Raw genomic sequence first — 17,146 nt, forward strand, 5'->3', positions numbered from 1 at the left:
TTTTGTACCTTTAAAAATATTCGACTATGTCCTTTTAAAATTTAAGATGCAACCCATACTTTGTATTAAACTGGCAAACGGGATCACTTTTCCTTTGTTTCTAGTTAGTTCTATTTAGTTTGTCATAACAAATTGATATGGTTATCTCAAAACAATCAAGGAAAATCATTATTAATTAATTTCTGCAATTATTAATTCTACTGTTTTGTTTATGTTATAAAAGTAAGAACTCTTCTTATTGAAAAATACCACAGCGTGCACAATACTGGTAAAGAGTAGAATCTCATTTTAATTTATTAATTTTCAATCTTAAAGTATTTTGATTTTGAAAAATCGTATTAATAATATATGTACATTGTTGTATGACTAACTCATAAGCCAACATAGATACCGCACTAGAATCATCCTTACACAAATATCCCAGTCATAGGTTCCAAACTCCAGCCTTTCTAGCCTCCTGTACCCGCTTACTCATCCTGTACCCGGTTACTCATTCCGTACGCCACCATTGTCACCCTCAAATATATAAACGACGCACATTTTTGGACTCAAGTCAGATCTCTGTAGTTTGTACTAACGTGCGGAACTTGCCGTAACGATCGAATAAAACCACCAGTCTCTCTAGTAAAGTGTTGTTCTTAATCCCGCAACCCGGGATCCAACAACATATGCACGCTCATACATGGGACTAATAAAAAAAATTTCTTTTTTTTCAATAATTAAAATATGATCAGGAGGTCTTAAAACGTGTATTTCCGTAAAATAAATTTTACAAAATTTTTTTTTCATTATGGGTACTTTGCTTATGTGCGCCTACATAGGTCGGAAAGTAAAAATGCCTGGGCAGTCGAGAATCTCGGCTCGAGAATCTAAATCGTATGCCGTTGACGGGAGGTCGGATTTCAGTTGTTTAGAGCGAGAAGGCAAATGTGAGCCTTTCTCTCTCGACTCCCACGAGGCGATCTGAAATTACTTCGGGCAGCTTCGGAGAATCGAGAAAGAGGCCATGCGTCAGTTTGCCTTTGTCGACTTTCCGAAACTCCACGAGCTCACGTACGCGTATCTGGCATGTGTGCGTGTGCACCCGGCGGTGCTTTTCTGGCATCTCTGCTCGTAACTATACATATACATATCTAAACCATAAACAGTAGAAATAGGTACATGCTTTGCAGCAAGTATATTAAATAAAATAGTTCTCACAAATTTTGTCGGTTCGTTCAACTATATGTTTATGCACACAAATTATTACTCTAAAATTTTTTCACAGTATAGTTACATAAATATCTTTGTGGAATAGAATCTGAGTATCGCCGTTATAACCTTATGTAGCGTTGTACATGCAATGAGTACCTATAATTATATAATATAAAAAACTAATAATATTTAATTTCAATATCAAGCAAAATTTCTTTCACAACTTCTAGCGCAAAAGAATCATATGAATACAATATTTGTATCAATCTTATGAATTCTACGTAAGAGTATGTTCTTATAAATAACAAAAATTTAATTGTATTTACAAATAAATCTAAGTACTATAAGAGGCTGGTAAATTTGAAAGCAAGATGAAAAAAGGGAAAGAGAGATTTTCCATTTGCTCTACCTATCCCTATTGTTGATCACCTGTCTCTACGTTTCGGTCTTCGGATCTCGGTAACGCGCCGAAAATACGTATAGTAAACAAACAGGGACTCTAGACTCTAGACCATAATCTGGGCCTACACATTCCTGTGCCTCGCAAACTTAACAGCCCTCTACGATATTATTATATTTTTAAAATGAATGCACACATTTAAACAGCCGGCTATATAAGTAGTTATTGGCAAATTACGCAAACGTTTGTTGCTTCTGTTAATGAATAGATAAGATTGAATGCGCAAGCGCAATACGAAATTTACAACATGGCGGAACGCAGGAAAAGCAGGAAGCGCAAAGATGTAAGCATCGCATATGGCTGCAATTATTGTGATATTATTCAACCGTACATGTGTGTTGTTTTGTTTATTTGGTAATCGGAAGTATAACACAACCTTTTATGTTAGGTTAATTTTATTTTATTCCTTTAAAACACGTGTCACTGTTAATAACTATTTCAACTCAGTCCATCGGATGACGTAGCAAACACATCATTCATATTCTCTATTCAAAATTCTTCAATTGATCTTAATTGTATAATTAGTTTTCCTTTTATATATTCTTTATTTTCTTATTCATGGAAATTTGACAGCTGTGCTAAAGTATTCCTTGCACAGAGATTGTAGATTAATTACAAATTGTATTCTGGCATACTTCGGGTCACCATCTGTATCGTCGGGGTTTTTATTATTCTGGCTCTTTAAAATCATCAAGTCGTATTTTAATTTAAACATTTTTATTATATAGTAAAATTTGCATTTATTCGATGGTCCATATCATTTTTACAAAATAAATAAATAGCGATTGAATAAAGAACGTTATAAAAACGTCAAAAATGAAAATTTTATTTTATACAACAGGAAGTGTCAAGTACAGATAATGAAATTGTTCAAGAAAAACCATCTAAAAACGAGTATGTTATAGCTAAATGGATTCGTAACAATGTACCATCAAAAAAAACAAAATTTGACAGAAATCACAATGTCGAATACTTCACTGGCACACGTGCAGTGGATGCTCTATTGGAAAACTCCCCATGGAGCAAATCTAAATTTGAAACACGCGAGCAGGTCACAGAATTCCTCGATTTGATGTTACGGCATAAATTCTTTCATAGAGCAAAAAAAGTAGTAATTTCTGAAGAAGAATTATGTAAAATACGTGGAATAAAGAAAAAAGTTAAAGAAATTAAGAAAGAGAAGAAACCTACTGAAAAAGAGAAGGAGGAGTCCAAGAAGAATAAAGATGCAACAACTGGAAAAGATATTGAAGACAAAAGTGAAGAGAAAAAGAAAAAACCAAAAGTGAGTTTTGATAATTAAAATAATAACTAATTTATAAAATAATGTAAATTGTTTCACATGTAAAATATAATGGAGTAGAAACTAATTAAAATAATTATATATGTAATAACCTGAATTAATAAATAATCAGGTACGACTAGAAATGCACATGGAACAATATTTTGTGGATTGCAATGATGCTTATGTTTGGATATATGAGCCAATTCCAGTGTACTACTGGTTTTTTGGAACACTTGTAGTGTTAGGTGCAATTGGTCTCTGTCTGTTTCCATTGTGGCCATCAACGATCCGTCTTGGTGTATATTATATAAGCGTTGCAGCTGCTGGATTCCTTGTATTCATTTTGGCATTAGCGATTATTAGATTAATTGTGTTTTGCCTTCTTTGGGTTCCAACACTTGGTAGATGTCATCTTTGGTTTCTGCCCAATTTGACAGCAGATGTTGGATTCTTTGCTTCATTTTGGCCCCTCTATCAAGTATGTATCAATTTTTAATTAATCGTTATTTACGAAGGATAAATTTTACGTATATTTATTTTTAGTACGATTACTATGGTTTCACGTCTGAATCTGATAAAAAACTAAAAAAGAAAAGAAAGAAGGAGAAAGATTTTGATTCCGACGAGGCAACATCAACTAACTCGTACGTTTAAATTCACATTAATATTATTAGTTAGTAACTATTCAGAATCAAAATAATAACTTTTTCACAATTTTTAAATCAATGTTAAGGGTTTGTACAGTTAAGGATGCAAAAAATTCGGGCAGAGCCCGATACATATAAGGTAATTGGACTGTTTCGGGTTCATTCGACGCAATTCGACCCAAGATGCATCGAGCATTGCCCAAATTTTCCAATATTTTTACGGACCAAGCCCGAATTTCGGAACACCCACAGTCTCCGTAATCAATATCATTTTTTATCATTTTTTTCTGCAGGGAAGATAAATCTAGTACAAAAGAATTACATTCAGAATATACTCAAAGTGAAGAAATTACACCTAGCGACGAGAAGAAGCTTCCTTCAACCGAATCGGCAGAGGGTGAAGAAGGCAGTGAAAGTTCAGAAAGTGAAAAGTCAAATACAGGTCGGGATTTTGTGATGCTTTAGAACAGGAATTTTTGGCAATAAATAGATTCCCTTTATTTCCACCAACTGCCGTGTCAATCAATGATTAATTCTTGTCTATTCTGATGAAGTATTATCTAGATCCATACACATAAGTCAAGCATTTATGTGTTGTTGTTAAATTTTTGAAACATGTACGGTTTGTTTTGTTAAAAAATAAGCAGGATTTTAATATTAGTCAATCACGGCAGGAAACGAGAAAACGGTACATCAATTTAGCAAACACAATTCGCTTATTGCTGATACCAATATCTTTGCATTTCTTGCATTTAGACTGCTATAGTCAAGTAAACAAGATGGTACGTATATTTTACAGAAATGAAATTTTTGTAAACTGTGGTATAATAATGCCAACTTTGAGATTCCAGAAGTATGCGTATTTTTATTTAATTGATCAATAATCGACATTTGTTTAGATATTTACATGATACTTGTAAGAATTATTTTGTGGAAATGTATAATTATGTTAATATAGGTGCCTGAGATTTTCCTGCATCAGTTGCAAGCTGTTTTTAACATTTTACATTGTATGATATTGTATTCCGCCATAATTACTATAAAATTTCAGTAACATGGTTTTCTCAGGTTTCATAAATGTACAGAACTGGTCAAATAGAATCTCCATGAACAAGACTAAAATTATTTCCACCAATTGTTACTTTGTCTGCGAGTTCCTTTTCAGTAGAACTAAAACTTCATATTTCACAGATTTAATATAACAAATTGTAATTTATATTTTTATGTAAACTGTCCAACTATAATAATTATTATTGTATTAATAACATTATTACGGTATCTCATTTTAATCATTGCAGGCACGCTGAATAGTCAAAATCGTATACGTATTTTTTTTTTACCATTCACCAAATGGTATGCAAAATATTTATAAACATTAGAAACATAATCAAGAAGTTTATGATCGGACAAAGTGCAGTACTATTTAATGTTACAAATATCAAAGATTCGATTCATCCAGCTAATATTAAGCAAAATATAATTTTATAACATTTTATGGAGCTAATTCTATGTTCTTCCTCATTTCTTAATTCCTGTTCATATATCTATTGTGTATTACACGTTAGCATAGATCTCATATTCCCACTTTACCTTCACCTTCACTCGATGTAACCTTTCCGATACTATCGTCGATATTAGTCAATGTTCAGAAATCATTGGTAGCGTTCACGTGTACCGTATCAAAAAGTGTAATAATTAGATTCAAATCTTTGAAAACCTTTATTTCGAATCCGAATAAAAATTAACTTATGTACTTGCATGAAATATAGTTCGATTACTCTAATTTGCACATTTATTGTTATTCTATTATTGTATTGTATTTTTTTTTTTGTTTTCGTGTTTTTCGTACATTTATATTATATTTATATCTATGTTGTCTTATTTTATTTTATTATTACCATAACGTGTTCAACATGTTACCAGTTTATTATTATATAGGGTGTCCCGTAACTAGTGTAAGAACCGGAAATGGGGGGTAGCTGAGACGATTCTGAACAACAATTTCCTTTGCAAAAATGTTGGATGGGGCCTCGTTTTTGAATTATTAACGAAAAACTCTGACCAATCACGGCGCACGCGCAGGGCCGTCCGAACTCGGAGAGCCCACGCGTCGGGTAGGTAGCAAGATGTGAATTTAAGATACATCGAGGAACGAATACAAATAATTAAAAATACTACCACTGCAACTATTACCTAATTCGTTAATTACTACGTAATTAGTACGTAAATGATTAAATCGAATCTATTAATTATTTGTATTCGCTGTTTCCAAGGAAGAAGGAATAAAATGTGGGAAGATGCTCTCGGAATTTTTAGGAACTTAATCATGCACACCCGAGTGACGCTTCTCGCCAGAGTGTTTTAAAATTAAAATAAGAATTATTTTCAGAAAATTAAAATAAATACGGTAAAAACTATTTGTAACCGTTTGATATTAAAAACTGTACTGGAAAAGCAGACTGGATTTGTACGTACCGAAACATTCCTCGAATGCAAATGGTTAATAGAGAAATAATTGAAATTCGACTTATCTGCTGTGCTGACAATAGGGCCCGGTCAGTGCACCCCTATACCCATCCCAGCAGCTTCCCCTATCCGCCACCTGGGGACGCGCCACGTAGGGGTTCACCTCCCCTGCCGCTTGGACCACCAAATGGGTGCGTGGAACTGACTAACTAACTGCAAACTAACTAACTAACTAACTAACTAACTAACTACTAACTAACTCAAACTAACTAACTAACTAACTAACTAACTAACTAACTAACTACTAACTAACTAACTAGCTAACTAACTAACTACCTAACTAACTAACTAACTAACCACTAACTAACTAACTAACTAACTAACTAACTAACTAACTAACTAACTAACTAACTAACTAACTAACTAACTAACTAACTAACTAACTAACTAACTAACTAACTAACTAACTAACTAACTAACTAACTAACTAACTAACTAAAACTAACTAACTAACTCAAACTAACTAACTAACTAACTAACTAACTAACTAACTAACTAACTAACTAACTAACTAACTAACTAACTAACTAACTAACAAACTAACTAACTCAAACTAACTAACTAACTAACTAACTAACTAACTAACTAACTAACTAACTAACTAACTAACTAACTAACTAACTAACAAACTAACTAACTCAAACTAACTAACTAACTAACTAACAACTAACTAACTAACTACAAACTAACTAACTAACTAACTAACTAACTAACTAACTAACTAACTAACTAACTAACTACAATCTAACTAACTTAGTTAGTTACTTAGTTACTTAGTTAGTTAGTTATAATACTTTCCTTCCTCATAGATCGGAGAGTAAGTGCTCGATGCTATCGACATACTCTTTATTGACGGTACCTTATTATTCTTAACTCAAGTCTGATCTGTTTTTTACCTTGCAATACAACGTATTTATACATATAATTCGAATTAATTTTAAATGATGAAGTTACTATGTGTTCCGGCCGACGCGAACGAATATTCCAGAAGTCGGGCCGTCCCCAACCGATTGTAGGAATCGGGCCGGGTGCAAAAATCGATAGCGGACACGTGTCGCGGAATACCGTTCTCGAAGGATCGAGAATGTTCCGCGGCACGCGCGTGCGAGGATTTTTGCACCCGGCTCGACGGAAAAAATGACGATCGGGAAGCACCTATAAAAGGCAGGGCCCCGATCGCCCGGGACCAGTCAGTCTAAACAGAGCGAGACATTCACCATCAAAATTTGAACCAGTTATAATTAAAATTAATTTGTTAAGATAACGCGTCGCAGTACGGCCGCGAATCAGTAAATGAAGCTGGGGAGTGACGACCCCGAGCCCAGGAAAAATCACGCGCGGTCGCGAGTGGCGAGGTCGCGATCACAGTCGGGTCGCGACAGAGTTATGGTCCTTCGAATTGGATATCAGTGACGTGTGGACACTCTAGACGAGACATTAAAGGACACGGACATTCCTGGTCTAACAGTGAGTGGAACAAACATTCGAAATAGTGAGAAGAGATTGTGCACTGGATCCACCCAACGACGGCTCCACCGGTCCGAGGGTCAAGCAGACGGGAAGCAGCTGAGGCAGAGATCAACGACAGCCATCCGAGCCGACGACAACTCCACCAGCACTGACATCGGTCAAGGTAGGCTCGTTTCAAACACGAATCACCAATCAGTTTCTTTCAATTTCCCTTTATCGATCCACTCTATCTCGTCCGTCTCACGATAACAAACGAAATGCCGAACGAAAACGTACCCGCGAACGAAGGCAGTGTCAATCAACGCAGTCGGACGATGAAAAATAAACGGCGGACGTTCAAGGCACAAATTACGGCGTTTGGAAAATATCTGAGTACTTTCGGAGATTCTGCGAAGGAACGCGTCAAGCTTCGCGAAAGAATTGAAAGAGCGCGTAAACAATTCGAGTCATTCAATGATATACAAGATGAATTAGGCCTCATCGACGATTTCGAAGAAACGGAAGCGGAGCGGGAATTTGTCACCGACCAATACGATGACGTAATGGCGAGTGCAGTAGCGTTGTTAGAACAGCTTGAGCAACCCACGACACAGCATTCATCCGCGACAACAGTCCGGATTCCGAGCGATTCTCCTGCACCACCAACCTCATCGACCGCGATCGGGGTGCATTTGCCGAAAATCGACCTTCCGAAATTCGACGGGCGTCTCGAGAAATGGGTCGCGTTCAAGGACGCATTTCAGACAATGATTCACGCGCATCCGGGACTCAGTGACATTCAAAGGCTCAATTACTTACGTCTATCGTTGTCAGGGAAGGCAGAATCCGCGATCGAATCATTCATGATAAGCGAAGAAAATTACAAGTCCGCGTGGGATCAATTAATCGAAACATACGATAACACGCGCGCTCTAGTCTTGCGACACGCCGCGTTGCTGCGCGATACGCCCGCGATGCGTGACGACACGTCCGAGTCAATTTGTGATCTCGTTAATCACATGCAGTCACACGTTCGGTCACTACAGGCTCTCGGGCGATCGTGGGAGGATATCGCGAGCGACTTAATCACAAGCATCGCGATCTCGAAGATGGGTGTCGGTACTCGGCGGGCTTGGGAGCAAACTCTTGGGGACACGAAGATGCCAAAAATCACCGACATTTTCAGGCATCTCCGAAACGCGTCGCATCAATTAAGGGAAGACGAGTCATCGAATCACGGTACATACGAAAGGGAGATTCAAGCGCAACCCAGCAAAACTCGGGCCGAACATCGGGTCATGCAACGCAAACCACCACCGCCGGCTCCGCGAACCAGCACGCGCTACACATTCGCAACAACCGTCGCTGCACAGTGTCGAATTTGTAACACGGGTGCCCATCCAGCGTATCAATGTCGCAAATTCATTGACGCAACTCCAGGTGAAAGGGTGCAGTTGATACGAAAAGCGAAGTTTTGCCTGAATTGCCTCCGTCCAGATCACACCGCAGACGACTGCAAATCTGGAAAATGTCGCGTGTGTGATGGTCGTCACAATACCAAGCTGCATCAGGATTCCGCACCGCGAGCAGACGAGATCTGACTAGCGCCGACGCATTCAAAACGATCCTTACGACAAGGGACGACACTGATCTCGACGGGACAAAGCAACGGGCTCCTGGCAACCGCGAAGATACATGTGTTAGACCGCGACCGGCGACTCGTTCAATGTCGCACGTTAATGGACACTTGTTCGAACGCGAACTTCATCACAGAAGAAATCGCTATGAGGCTGCGCTTACCGTGCAAGCAGACATCCGTAGCAATCGAAGCACTCAACGAGTTGAACACAATCACGAGTAGACTCGTCTCAGCCACAATCAGATCGCGAGTATCAACCTATCAAAGGACTCTAACGTTTCACATTATCTCGAAAATCTCAGGTCCTCTGCCGAACGTCCCAATCGACCGCTCGAACCTCACGATTCCATCAAACATCAAACTCGCGGATCCGAATTTTCACCAACCAGCGGCCATCGACATGCTGATTGGTACCGGCACGACGCTTTCGTCGCTCAGCATCGGACAAATCGATTTGTCTCAGCCTAACGGATCGGATCTGGTTCTTCAAAAGACGCAACTAGGATGGATTGTCGGGGGGAGTGTGCCGATCGCCGCACCACAATCAAAACGGAGCACGTTTCTAACGTCGTTGGATTTCGAGATGAGGAGATTCTGGGAAGTAGAAGAGGGATCAAACGCACAGCATCTCTCTTCGGAGGAACGGGAATGCGAGGAACATTTTTCCCATCAGGTACGACGCGACGCATCCGGACGCTACATCGTGGCACTTCCCTTCAATGAGCAGCAGCAGCGACTTGGAGGATCGCGATCGCGCGCGCTCCATCGGTTATTCTCATTAGAGCGGAAGTTTGATCGGAATCCAACTTTAAAGGCCGACTACGCCGCGGTCCTTGATGAATATCGCGCGCTCGGTCACATGACGCAGGTAGAGTCCTTCGACTCCCCAGGCTTCTACTTGCCTCATCACGCGGTCATAAAGCCCTCGAGCTCGACAACAAAGGTTCGTGTGGTTTTCGACGGCTCAGCTAAGTCGAGTAGCGGTCTGTCACTTAACGACGCTTTGATGACGGGCCCGACATTACAAGATGATCTTTTTTCGTTACTGCTGCGATTTCGCCTGTATGCGTATGTTCTCACCGGCGACATTGAGAAAATGTATCGTCAATTCCTCGTGCGACCAGAAGACCGATCATTTCAGCGCATCTTGTGGAGGGATCAGCGAAACCGCATAGCGACGTACGAGTTAAACACCGTCACATTCGGGTTGACTTCGGCACCCTATCTGGCTACGAGATGTTTGCAGCAATTAGCGACCGACGAACAAATGGAGTTTCCAATTGCCTCACTCGTCATCAAACGGGACATGTACGTCGACGATTTATTAACGGGCGCCAATACCATTGAGGAAGCGAACGAGTTGCAGACCCAAATTCTCGGTATGCTCCAACGTGGAGGCCTTAACATACGCCAATGGGCCTCTAACGAACCGCGACTCCTCACGGGACTCGGCGAGGATCAGATTCATCCCAAGATTTTAGGCGATTCAAGTGTAATGAAGACTCTCGGTATTACTTGGGACGCTCGAAACGACAGCATTTCGTACTTCGTTGAATCTCCGACGGCGATAAAACCCACTAAGCGATCGATCTTGTCAACCATTGCAAAGATCTTCGATCCGCTCGGGTTGCTCGGTCCTGTGGTGATCACAGCGAAGATCATCATGCAGCGTTTGTGGCAACTCAATATTGATTGGGACGAATCATTGCCAGCCAGCATCCACACTGAATGGACTACTTTCTTCAATCAATTGCAGCATCTAAACAACGTTTCGTTCGTGAGGAATGTAGTTCAACGCAACAGTCGACAAGTGGAGCTACACGGTTTTTGTGATGCTAGCGAGCGGGCATACGGAGCGTGTATTTACGTGCGTTCAATCGACAACAACGGTCACGTCGAAACCAACCTTCTCTGCGCGAAATCTCGGGTTGCACCACTGAAGACAATCACTCTCGCGCGGTTGGAATTGTGCGGTGCCGCGTTGTTAGCAGTTTTGTACACGACAGTTCGAGCAGCGATTCTCCATCAAATCGATAAAACCATTCTTTGGACCGATTCAACGATCGTTTTGAACTGGATAAATAAGCAACCATGTACACTTAAAACCTTTGTGGCTAATCGGGTATCCGACATACAGCAAAGGACAGAGGTCACCAGCTGGCGACACATCAATTCGGAGGACAATCCAGCGGATGTACTATCTCGAGGACAGACTCCCAGGCAATTCGAGCAAAGATCCAACTGGTTGCATGGTCCCGAATGGCTCTCGACATCCGAAGAGAATTGGCCACCATCGAAGTTCCTCATTCAGAACGAGGTGCCCGAACTCAAACAGATTACCTGCCTGATTGCGACTACAAAACACGACGACGAAATACTACAACGATACTCGTGTATTAGAAAACTAAGGCGCATTACAGCGTACGTTTTACGATTCGGCCGACGTAACCGCCGAAAGGGTTCCTTGACGGTGGAAGAGCTGCAAGAAGCAAGCAGCTGCCTCATTCGGCTTCTACAAGCAACTGCATTTCCCGATGAGATCCGCCAATTAGGCAACAAAGGCAATTTACCTTCAAACAGCAAACTCCTTCCCCTGAATCCATTCCTCGACGATCAGGGAATTATTCGGGTGGGAGGTCGGCTACAAAATTCGACCCTTACCTATGCACGGAAGCATCCGATCCTTCTGCCAAAGGGTCATCACATCACCGATCTCATAATTCGGGATACGCATCGCGCGAATCACCACGAAGGCATCACTTCCACCCTGAACAGTGTGCGGCAAGCCTATTGGCCCATCGATGGAAGGAATGCTACACGAAAGGTCGTCCGACAATGCGTCAGATGCTTTCGTTTTCGCCCACCGTCTACGGATTACATCATGGGAAATCTTCCAGCATCGCGTGTGACGGAAAATCGTCCATTTTTCAACAGCGGCGTCGACTAATGTGGTCCATTCTACATAAAGGAATGACGGTTGCGAAATCGTGCACGCATTAAGGTTTACGTCGCCGTTTTTGTGTGCTTTGCGACCAAGGCCGTACACTTAGAGTTGGTAAGTGACATGACGACCGAAGCATTTATCGCCGCATTGCAGAGATTCATCGCGCGCAGAGGAATCTGTCAGAGCATGCACTCTGATAACGGAACAAACTTCATCGGTGCTAACAACGAGTTGCGCGAGATTCACCAAATCCTGCAAGGTGACGACACCGTTCGCAATTTTCTCACCGGGGAAAAAATCACCTGGCATTTCATACCCGCGTTATCACCTCATTTCGGCGGACTTTGGGAAGCCGCGGTGAAGTCATTCAAACACCACCTCAAGCGCGTAGTCGGTGACGAGCTATTCACTTTCGAACAATTCAACACCTTCGTGATTGAAATTGAAGCCATTCTCAATTCGCGGCCCTAGACTCCACTTTCGTCAGATCCTAACGACCCATCTGCATTAACTACAGCTCATTTTCTGATTGGTGATTCGTTAACGAGCATCGCCGAGATTGATTTCAGTGCTACACCAGCGAATAGATTATCTAACTGGCAGCATATCCAACGTGTGAAGCAGCACTTCTGGGCCAGGTGGCAGAAGGAGTACATCAACCATCTGAACGTGCGGTCCAAGTGGAGAAAGGGTTCACATTGCATCAAAAAAGGCACCGTCGTGGTCTTAAAAGAGGACCACCTTCCACCACTCTCGTGGCATCTCGCACGCGTGGAGCAGATTCATCCCGGATCGGATGGCGTCATTCGAGCCGTCACTGTTCGGACCAGCCATGGGACCTACAAGCGGAACGTGCGGCAACTGGCACCCCTGCCTGCCCAGGATGCTCATGAGCAGTGCCGCGACACGAGATAGGACTCATACGTAAAATTAGGATAGATATATAATAGCGTCGAGTTACATTGATCAATCGTCTCGATCAACGGGGGGGAGCATGTTCCGGCCGACGCGAACGAATATTCCAGAAGTCGGGCCGTCCCCAACCGATTGTAGGAATCGGGCCGGGTGCAAAAATCGATAGCGGACACGTGTCGCGGAATACCGTTCTCGAAGGATCGAGAATGTTCCGCGGCACGCGCGTGCGAGGATTTTTGCACCCGGCTCGACGGAAAAAATGACGATCGGGAAGCACCTATAAAAGGCAGGGCCCCGATCGCCCGGGACCAGTCAGTCTAAACAGAGCGAGACATTCACCATCAAAATTTGAACCAGTTATAATTAAAATTAATTTGTTAAGATAACGCGTCGCAGTACGGCCGCGAATCAGTAAATGAAGCTGGGGAGTGACGACCCCGAGCCCAGGAACAATTACGCGCGGTCGCGAGTGGCGAGGTCGCGATCACAGTCGGGTCGCGACACTATGTATCGGAACAAGTAAACCATAAAAGTTACGTGTTATTAATTCGTATGTCGTACGTTAATATCGGCAAGTTCAAATACCTGTATGTAATAAGAAATTTTCTTTACAACTATTTTATTGCGTTCGTTCAAGCGTCCGATAATACGACTAATGGTATCGTTGATCCTGTTCGTTAAACGTTGTTCAGGAAACTTGTTCCTATTTGTCGTTTTGCCACGAATTAATTGCGTCACGTCGTATACTGTAAATTCTTTAGTAATGTCGCCGAACCGGCATTAGATTTTCCTTTTATAAGAAAGCTTTCGTCGAGTTTTGCAGACAATTATACATATAAATTTGTCAAGGGGAAATTCAACCAAAAAGGAATAACTTTTGCGATTGCAATTCAACATTCGATAGAAGGTCGATGTTTTTTTTCGGTTATCAAACTTCAGAATTGAACATTTTTATTGTAATTTTTGATACATTGTAAATAATTTATACAGCAGTGGTTCGTGTACAGTACTGTGACTCGATCCGAAGGTCGGATAATCGAGGGTTCATTGGGTAGAATTTTTTTAGCGACCACCACGTTATATTAGTTTTGTAGCGGTGTGAATGGGTTGTAAATAGTGAGTGGTACGACTGATGAGAATGCATGATCGATGGCTGAACGGTTGGTGAAAGGAAAGAATGTGTGGTAGGCCTGAAAGGAAAAAGAACAAAAGAAAACGAACACGAGGCGGGCAGAAGCGTGTGGCCCGTCCTACGTGGTAGACCAGAGCAAGTGCAATAAAATAGTAAGCCAAAAAAGAGAGTTGTGATTAGTAGACCAAGACCTATAACAAGTGGTGACCCCGACGTGATGGCAGAGAGCTAATCTGTGCTGGGGGACAATTACAGTCGAATTAAATGCCGCTAGATAAAATACCCACATTTGATCCAAGGGCGTGGGCTTATCCCTCTGATGTAACACATTATCAATTAGTATGGCAATCAGCATTAACTGCGGGTGGATATTCTCATATCCATCTGCAGTTCGTATATCCCTCGCTACAACTGAAGCGAACATTGGTGAGTACATTGCACGAGGGAAGTCCAATCCAGCAAAATTTGCAATGGCTCTTCCGAAACCCTGGTCATATAGTGAAACGGTTACCTCAGCAAAAACTGCTGCAACCCTTGGTAAAGTGACAACCTCTGGGCCTATAGCCTCAGTACGCTTTCGGCCTGGAGTGTCAGGCTTTATGTCGTATTTGTTACACAACATCCTCATAACGGCTACGAAGTCCTGGTGACTCTTTTTAAGAAGTTTGGACACAACAGCCCCTCTGCTCAGAAAAGTGGTGATAAGAAAGTACATATCAGCAGATATGTACTCTTGATTTGAGAAATACCAGGGCACCTCTCCAGTATCTGTCCTATACATTAGTTGATAGGTCTGCTTGGGGAGTCTTGCTGCTATGGCATGAGCCTTGATGACCTTCCTCAAAATTATGGTAGGGTCAAATCCCTGATACCGGCAGGCGTCTGCCATGCGTCTAATCTTCTCCTCAAAAATGCCGTCATCAGGTATGTCAACAAACCCCATGATTAGCCTCCAGTCTCGTCTTTTTAAGCCAGCCAATGCCAACAAGTGGGTCATCTGAGCTCATTGGACCGTTGCCACCTTCAGAAGGAAACATATACTGCTTGACGTGTATTGATCGATTTACGTGCTGGATGGAAGTAGTTCCGTTGCAGATCATCACAGCTGAAACTGTAGGAAAAGCATTTTACGAAAACTGGGTGAGCAGATTTGGCGTGCCAGACAGTATCATAACAGACCAAGGAAGGCAGTTTGAAGCACGACTATTCAGGAGCCTGATGGCGATGTGTGGGGCGAAAGTTCTGCATACCACTCCGTATCACCCACAATGCAATGGGAAGATTGAACGGTTCCATAGAACGTTAAAGACTGCTATAAAGGCACATGGCAACAGCAAGTGGACGGAAACCCTGCCCACAGTACTGCTGGGATTAAGAGCAGCGCTGAGGGAAGATACAAACCATTCGGTGGCGCAAATGGTTTACGGAACGAATATACGACTTCCAGGAGAATTTTTCGAACAATCGAAACAGGAGGTGGAACCTGAGTCTTTCGTAAGCAGACTCCAAAGCCACATGGATCTGTTAAAACCCGCTAAGTCGCAGAGAGGCAGGAAACAAAAGGTATTTGTTCACAAAGATTTAAAAGTGTGTTCTCATGTTTTCCTAAGGGCGGACAGGATTAAAAAACCACTGGAACCGGCATACGACGGACCGTTTCCAGTGGCCAAGAGGCAGGACAAGTACTTTACGATAATGATAAAAGGGAAAGAAGTAAATATCTCGATAGACCGACTCAAGCCAGCGTACATTTTGAAGCCGGAGGAAGATTATAGCGAAGGAAAGCCAAGCAAATCGGATGATAGCGCACAACCCACTGTATTAACACGCGTTAAAAGAACGATTAGACTGCCGCTAAGATTCCAAGACTGAGTATAGGGTAGTAACAAGTACAAAACTATAAATAGAAGCAATATAATTTAGTCTCAGATTCTATATTTGCATACATAGTCATCGTAACTAGTTATAAATGTAGAGTAACGATAAAAAGACTGTAAGATGCGATGCGAAACAGGTAAATGTAACGGGAGAATAATCTATATAGCTTTAAGTTAATTTGTATCGTAACTCAGTTACTGAAAGGGGAGTGATGTAGCGGTGTGAATGGGTTGTAAATAGTGAGTGGTACGACTGATGAGAATGCATGATCGATGGCTGAACGGTTGGTGGAAGGAAAGAATGTGTGGTAGGCCTGAAAGAAAAGAGAACAAAAGAAAACGAACACGAGGCGGGCAGAAGCGTGTGACCCGTCCTACGTGGTAGACCAGAGCAAGTGCAATAAAATAGTAAGCCAAAAAAGAGAGTTGTGATTAGTAGACCAAGACCTATAACAGTTTCATTGATCTAGCAAGCATACAGAGAATAGATTTCAAAGTGCCAAACGGGAAATTGATCTTGGCGGGGATGCAGAATAACCAATTCCGTTTCCTCGTCGTAATGGTAATAAGCATTTAACTTCGTGCTTTTTGCCAAGACCCGTAAATGTACCGTTAAAGCTGCATAAGTGTTCCGTTTAGTATCGTGTCCTTTCTACGAATGGCATGTTAAAAAGCTTAATTGCTCGCGTGGAGCTTCGACTGGCTAATGAAGTCACAGACGCGCTGTGCACGAGTAAACAACTCAAAAAAAACAATCTTCGAGACACCGCGTCGTGGGCGGAAACGGAAGAAACCCTGACACAACCCCAAAATGTAAAGTCACGAAATATGCTTTTTGTACATACATCCGTTAACGTCTATGTCAAACACCTGGTTAACACTAGATTGCCCAAGGAAGTCATTTTGACTGCTTTTTAATTTCAATTAGAAAAACAATTATGTATATAATGACACAATTTCTTAGAACTTTGTGACTTTTTGTACACCATATAAATGCGTTTATTAATAATTGTAGTTACCTCCTCCCTCCTTCATTTTCGGTATATATATATATGTGTTATACCTATATTGCCCAAAA

General features: G+C 41.5%; 4 protein-coding genes across 5 annotated transcripts; all 4 read left to right on the forward strand.

The window, feature by feature from the left end:
* The first annotated feature begins 1,783 nt into the window (after positions 1–1,783).
* Positions 1,784–5,054, forward strand: LOC122400732 (translocation protein SEC62). 2 transcript variants are annotated; one of them, XM_043402344.1, is made up of 5 exons: positions 1,784–1,937; positions 2,496–2,939; positions 3,070–3,417; positions 3,483–3,583; positions 3,880–5,051. In XM_043402344.1, exons 1-5 carry the CDS (start codon positions 1,902–1,904, stop codon positions 4,049–4,051), a joined length of 1,101 nt encoding a protein of 366 aa, XP_043258279.1. In that variant the 5' UTR covers positions 1,784–1,901; the 3' UTR covers positions 4,052–5,051. The 2 variants fall into 2 exon arrangements, with proteins under 2 accessions (XP_043258279.1, XP_043258278.1); XM_043402343.1 differs by having other exon boundaries at positions 1,914–2,037; positions 3,880–5,054.
* Positions 5,055–7,839: 2,785 nt separating this feature from the next.
* On the forward strand, positions 7,840–9,162 carry LOC122400887. The gene has a single exon (XM_043402622.1). The coding sequence runs from the start codon at positions 7,840–7,842 to the stop codon at positions 9,160–9,162; it is 1,323 nt and encodes a 440-aa protein (XP_043258557.1).
* A 138-nt stretch (positions 9,163–9,300) lies between these two features.
* LOC122400888 lies at positions 9,301–12,147 on the forward strand. The gene has a single exon (XM_043402623.1). The coding sequence runs from the start codon at positions 9,301–9,303 to the stop codon at positions 12,145–12,147; it is 2,847 nt and encodes a 948-aa protein (XP_043258558.1).
* A 3,022-nt stretch (positions 12,148–15,169) lies between these two features.
* LOC122400889 (protein NYNRIN-like) lies at positions 15,170–16,063 on the forward strand. Its single transcript, XM_043402624.1, has one exon. It carries the CDS (start codon positions 15,170–15,172, stop codon positions 16,061–16,063), a length of 894 nt encoding a protein of 297 aa, XP_043258559.1.
* Positions 16,064–17,146: the final 1,083 nt, after the last annotated feature.

Source organism: Colletes gigas, unplaced genomic scaffold (genome assembly GCF_013123115.1).
Source record: "Colletes gigas isolate AHSC1104 unplaced genomic scaffold, ASM1312311v1 Colletes_gigas_Sc00020, whole genome shotgun sequence".
Taxonomy (NCBI): domain Eukaryota; kingdom Metazoa; phylum Arthropoda; class Insecta; order Hymenoptera; family Colletidae; genus Colletes; species Colletes gigas.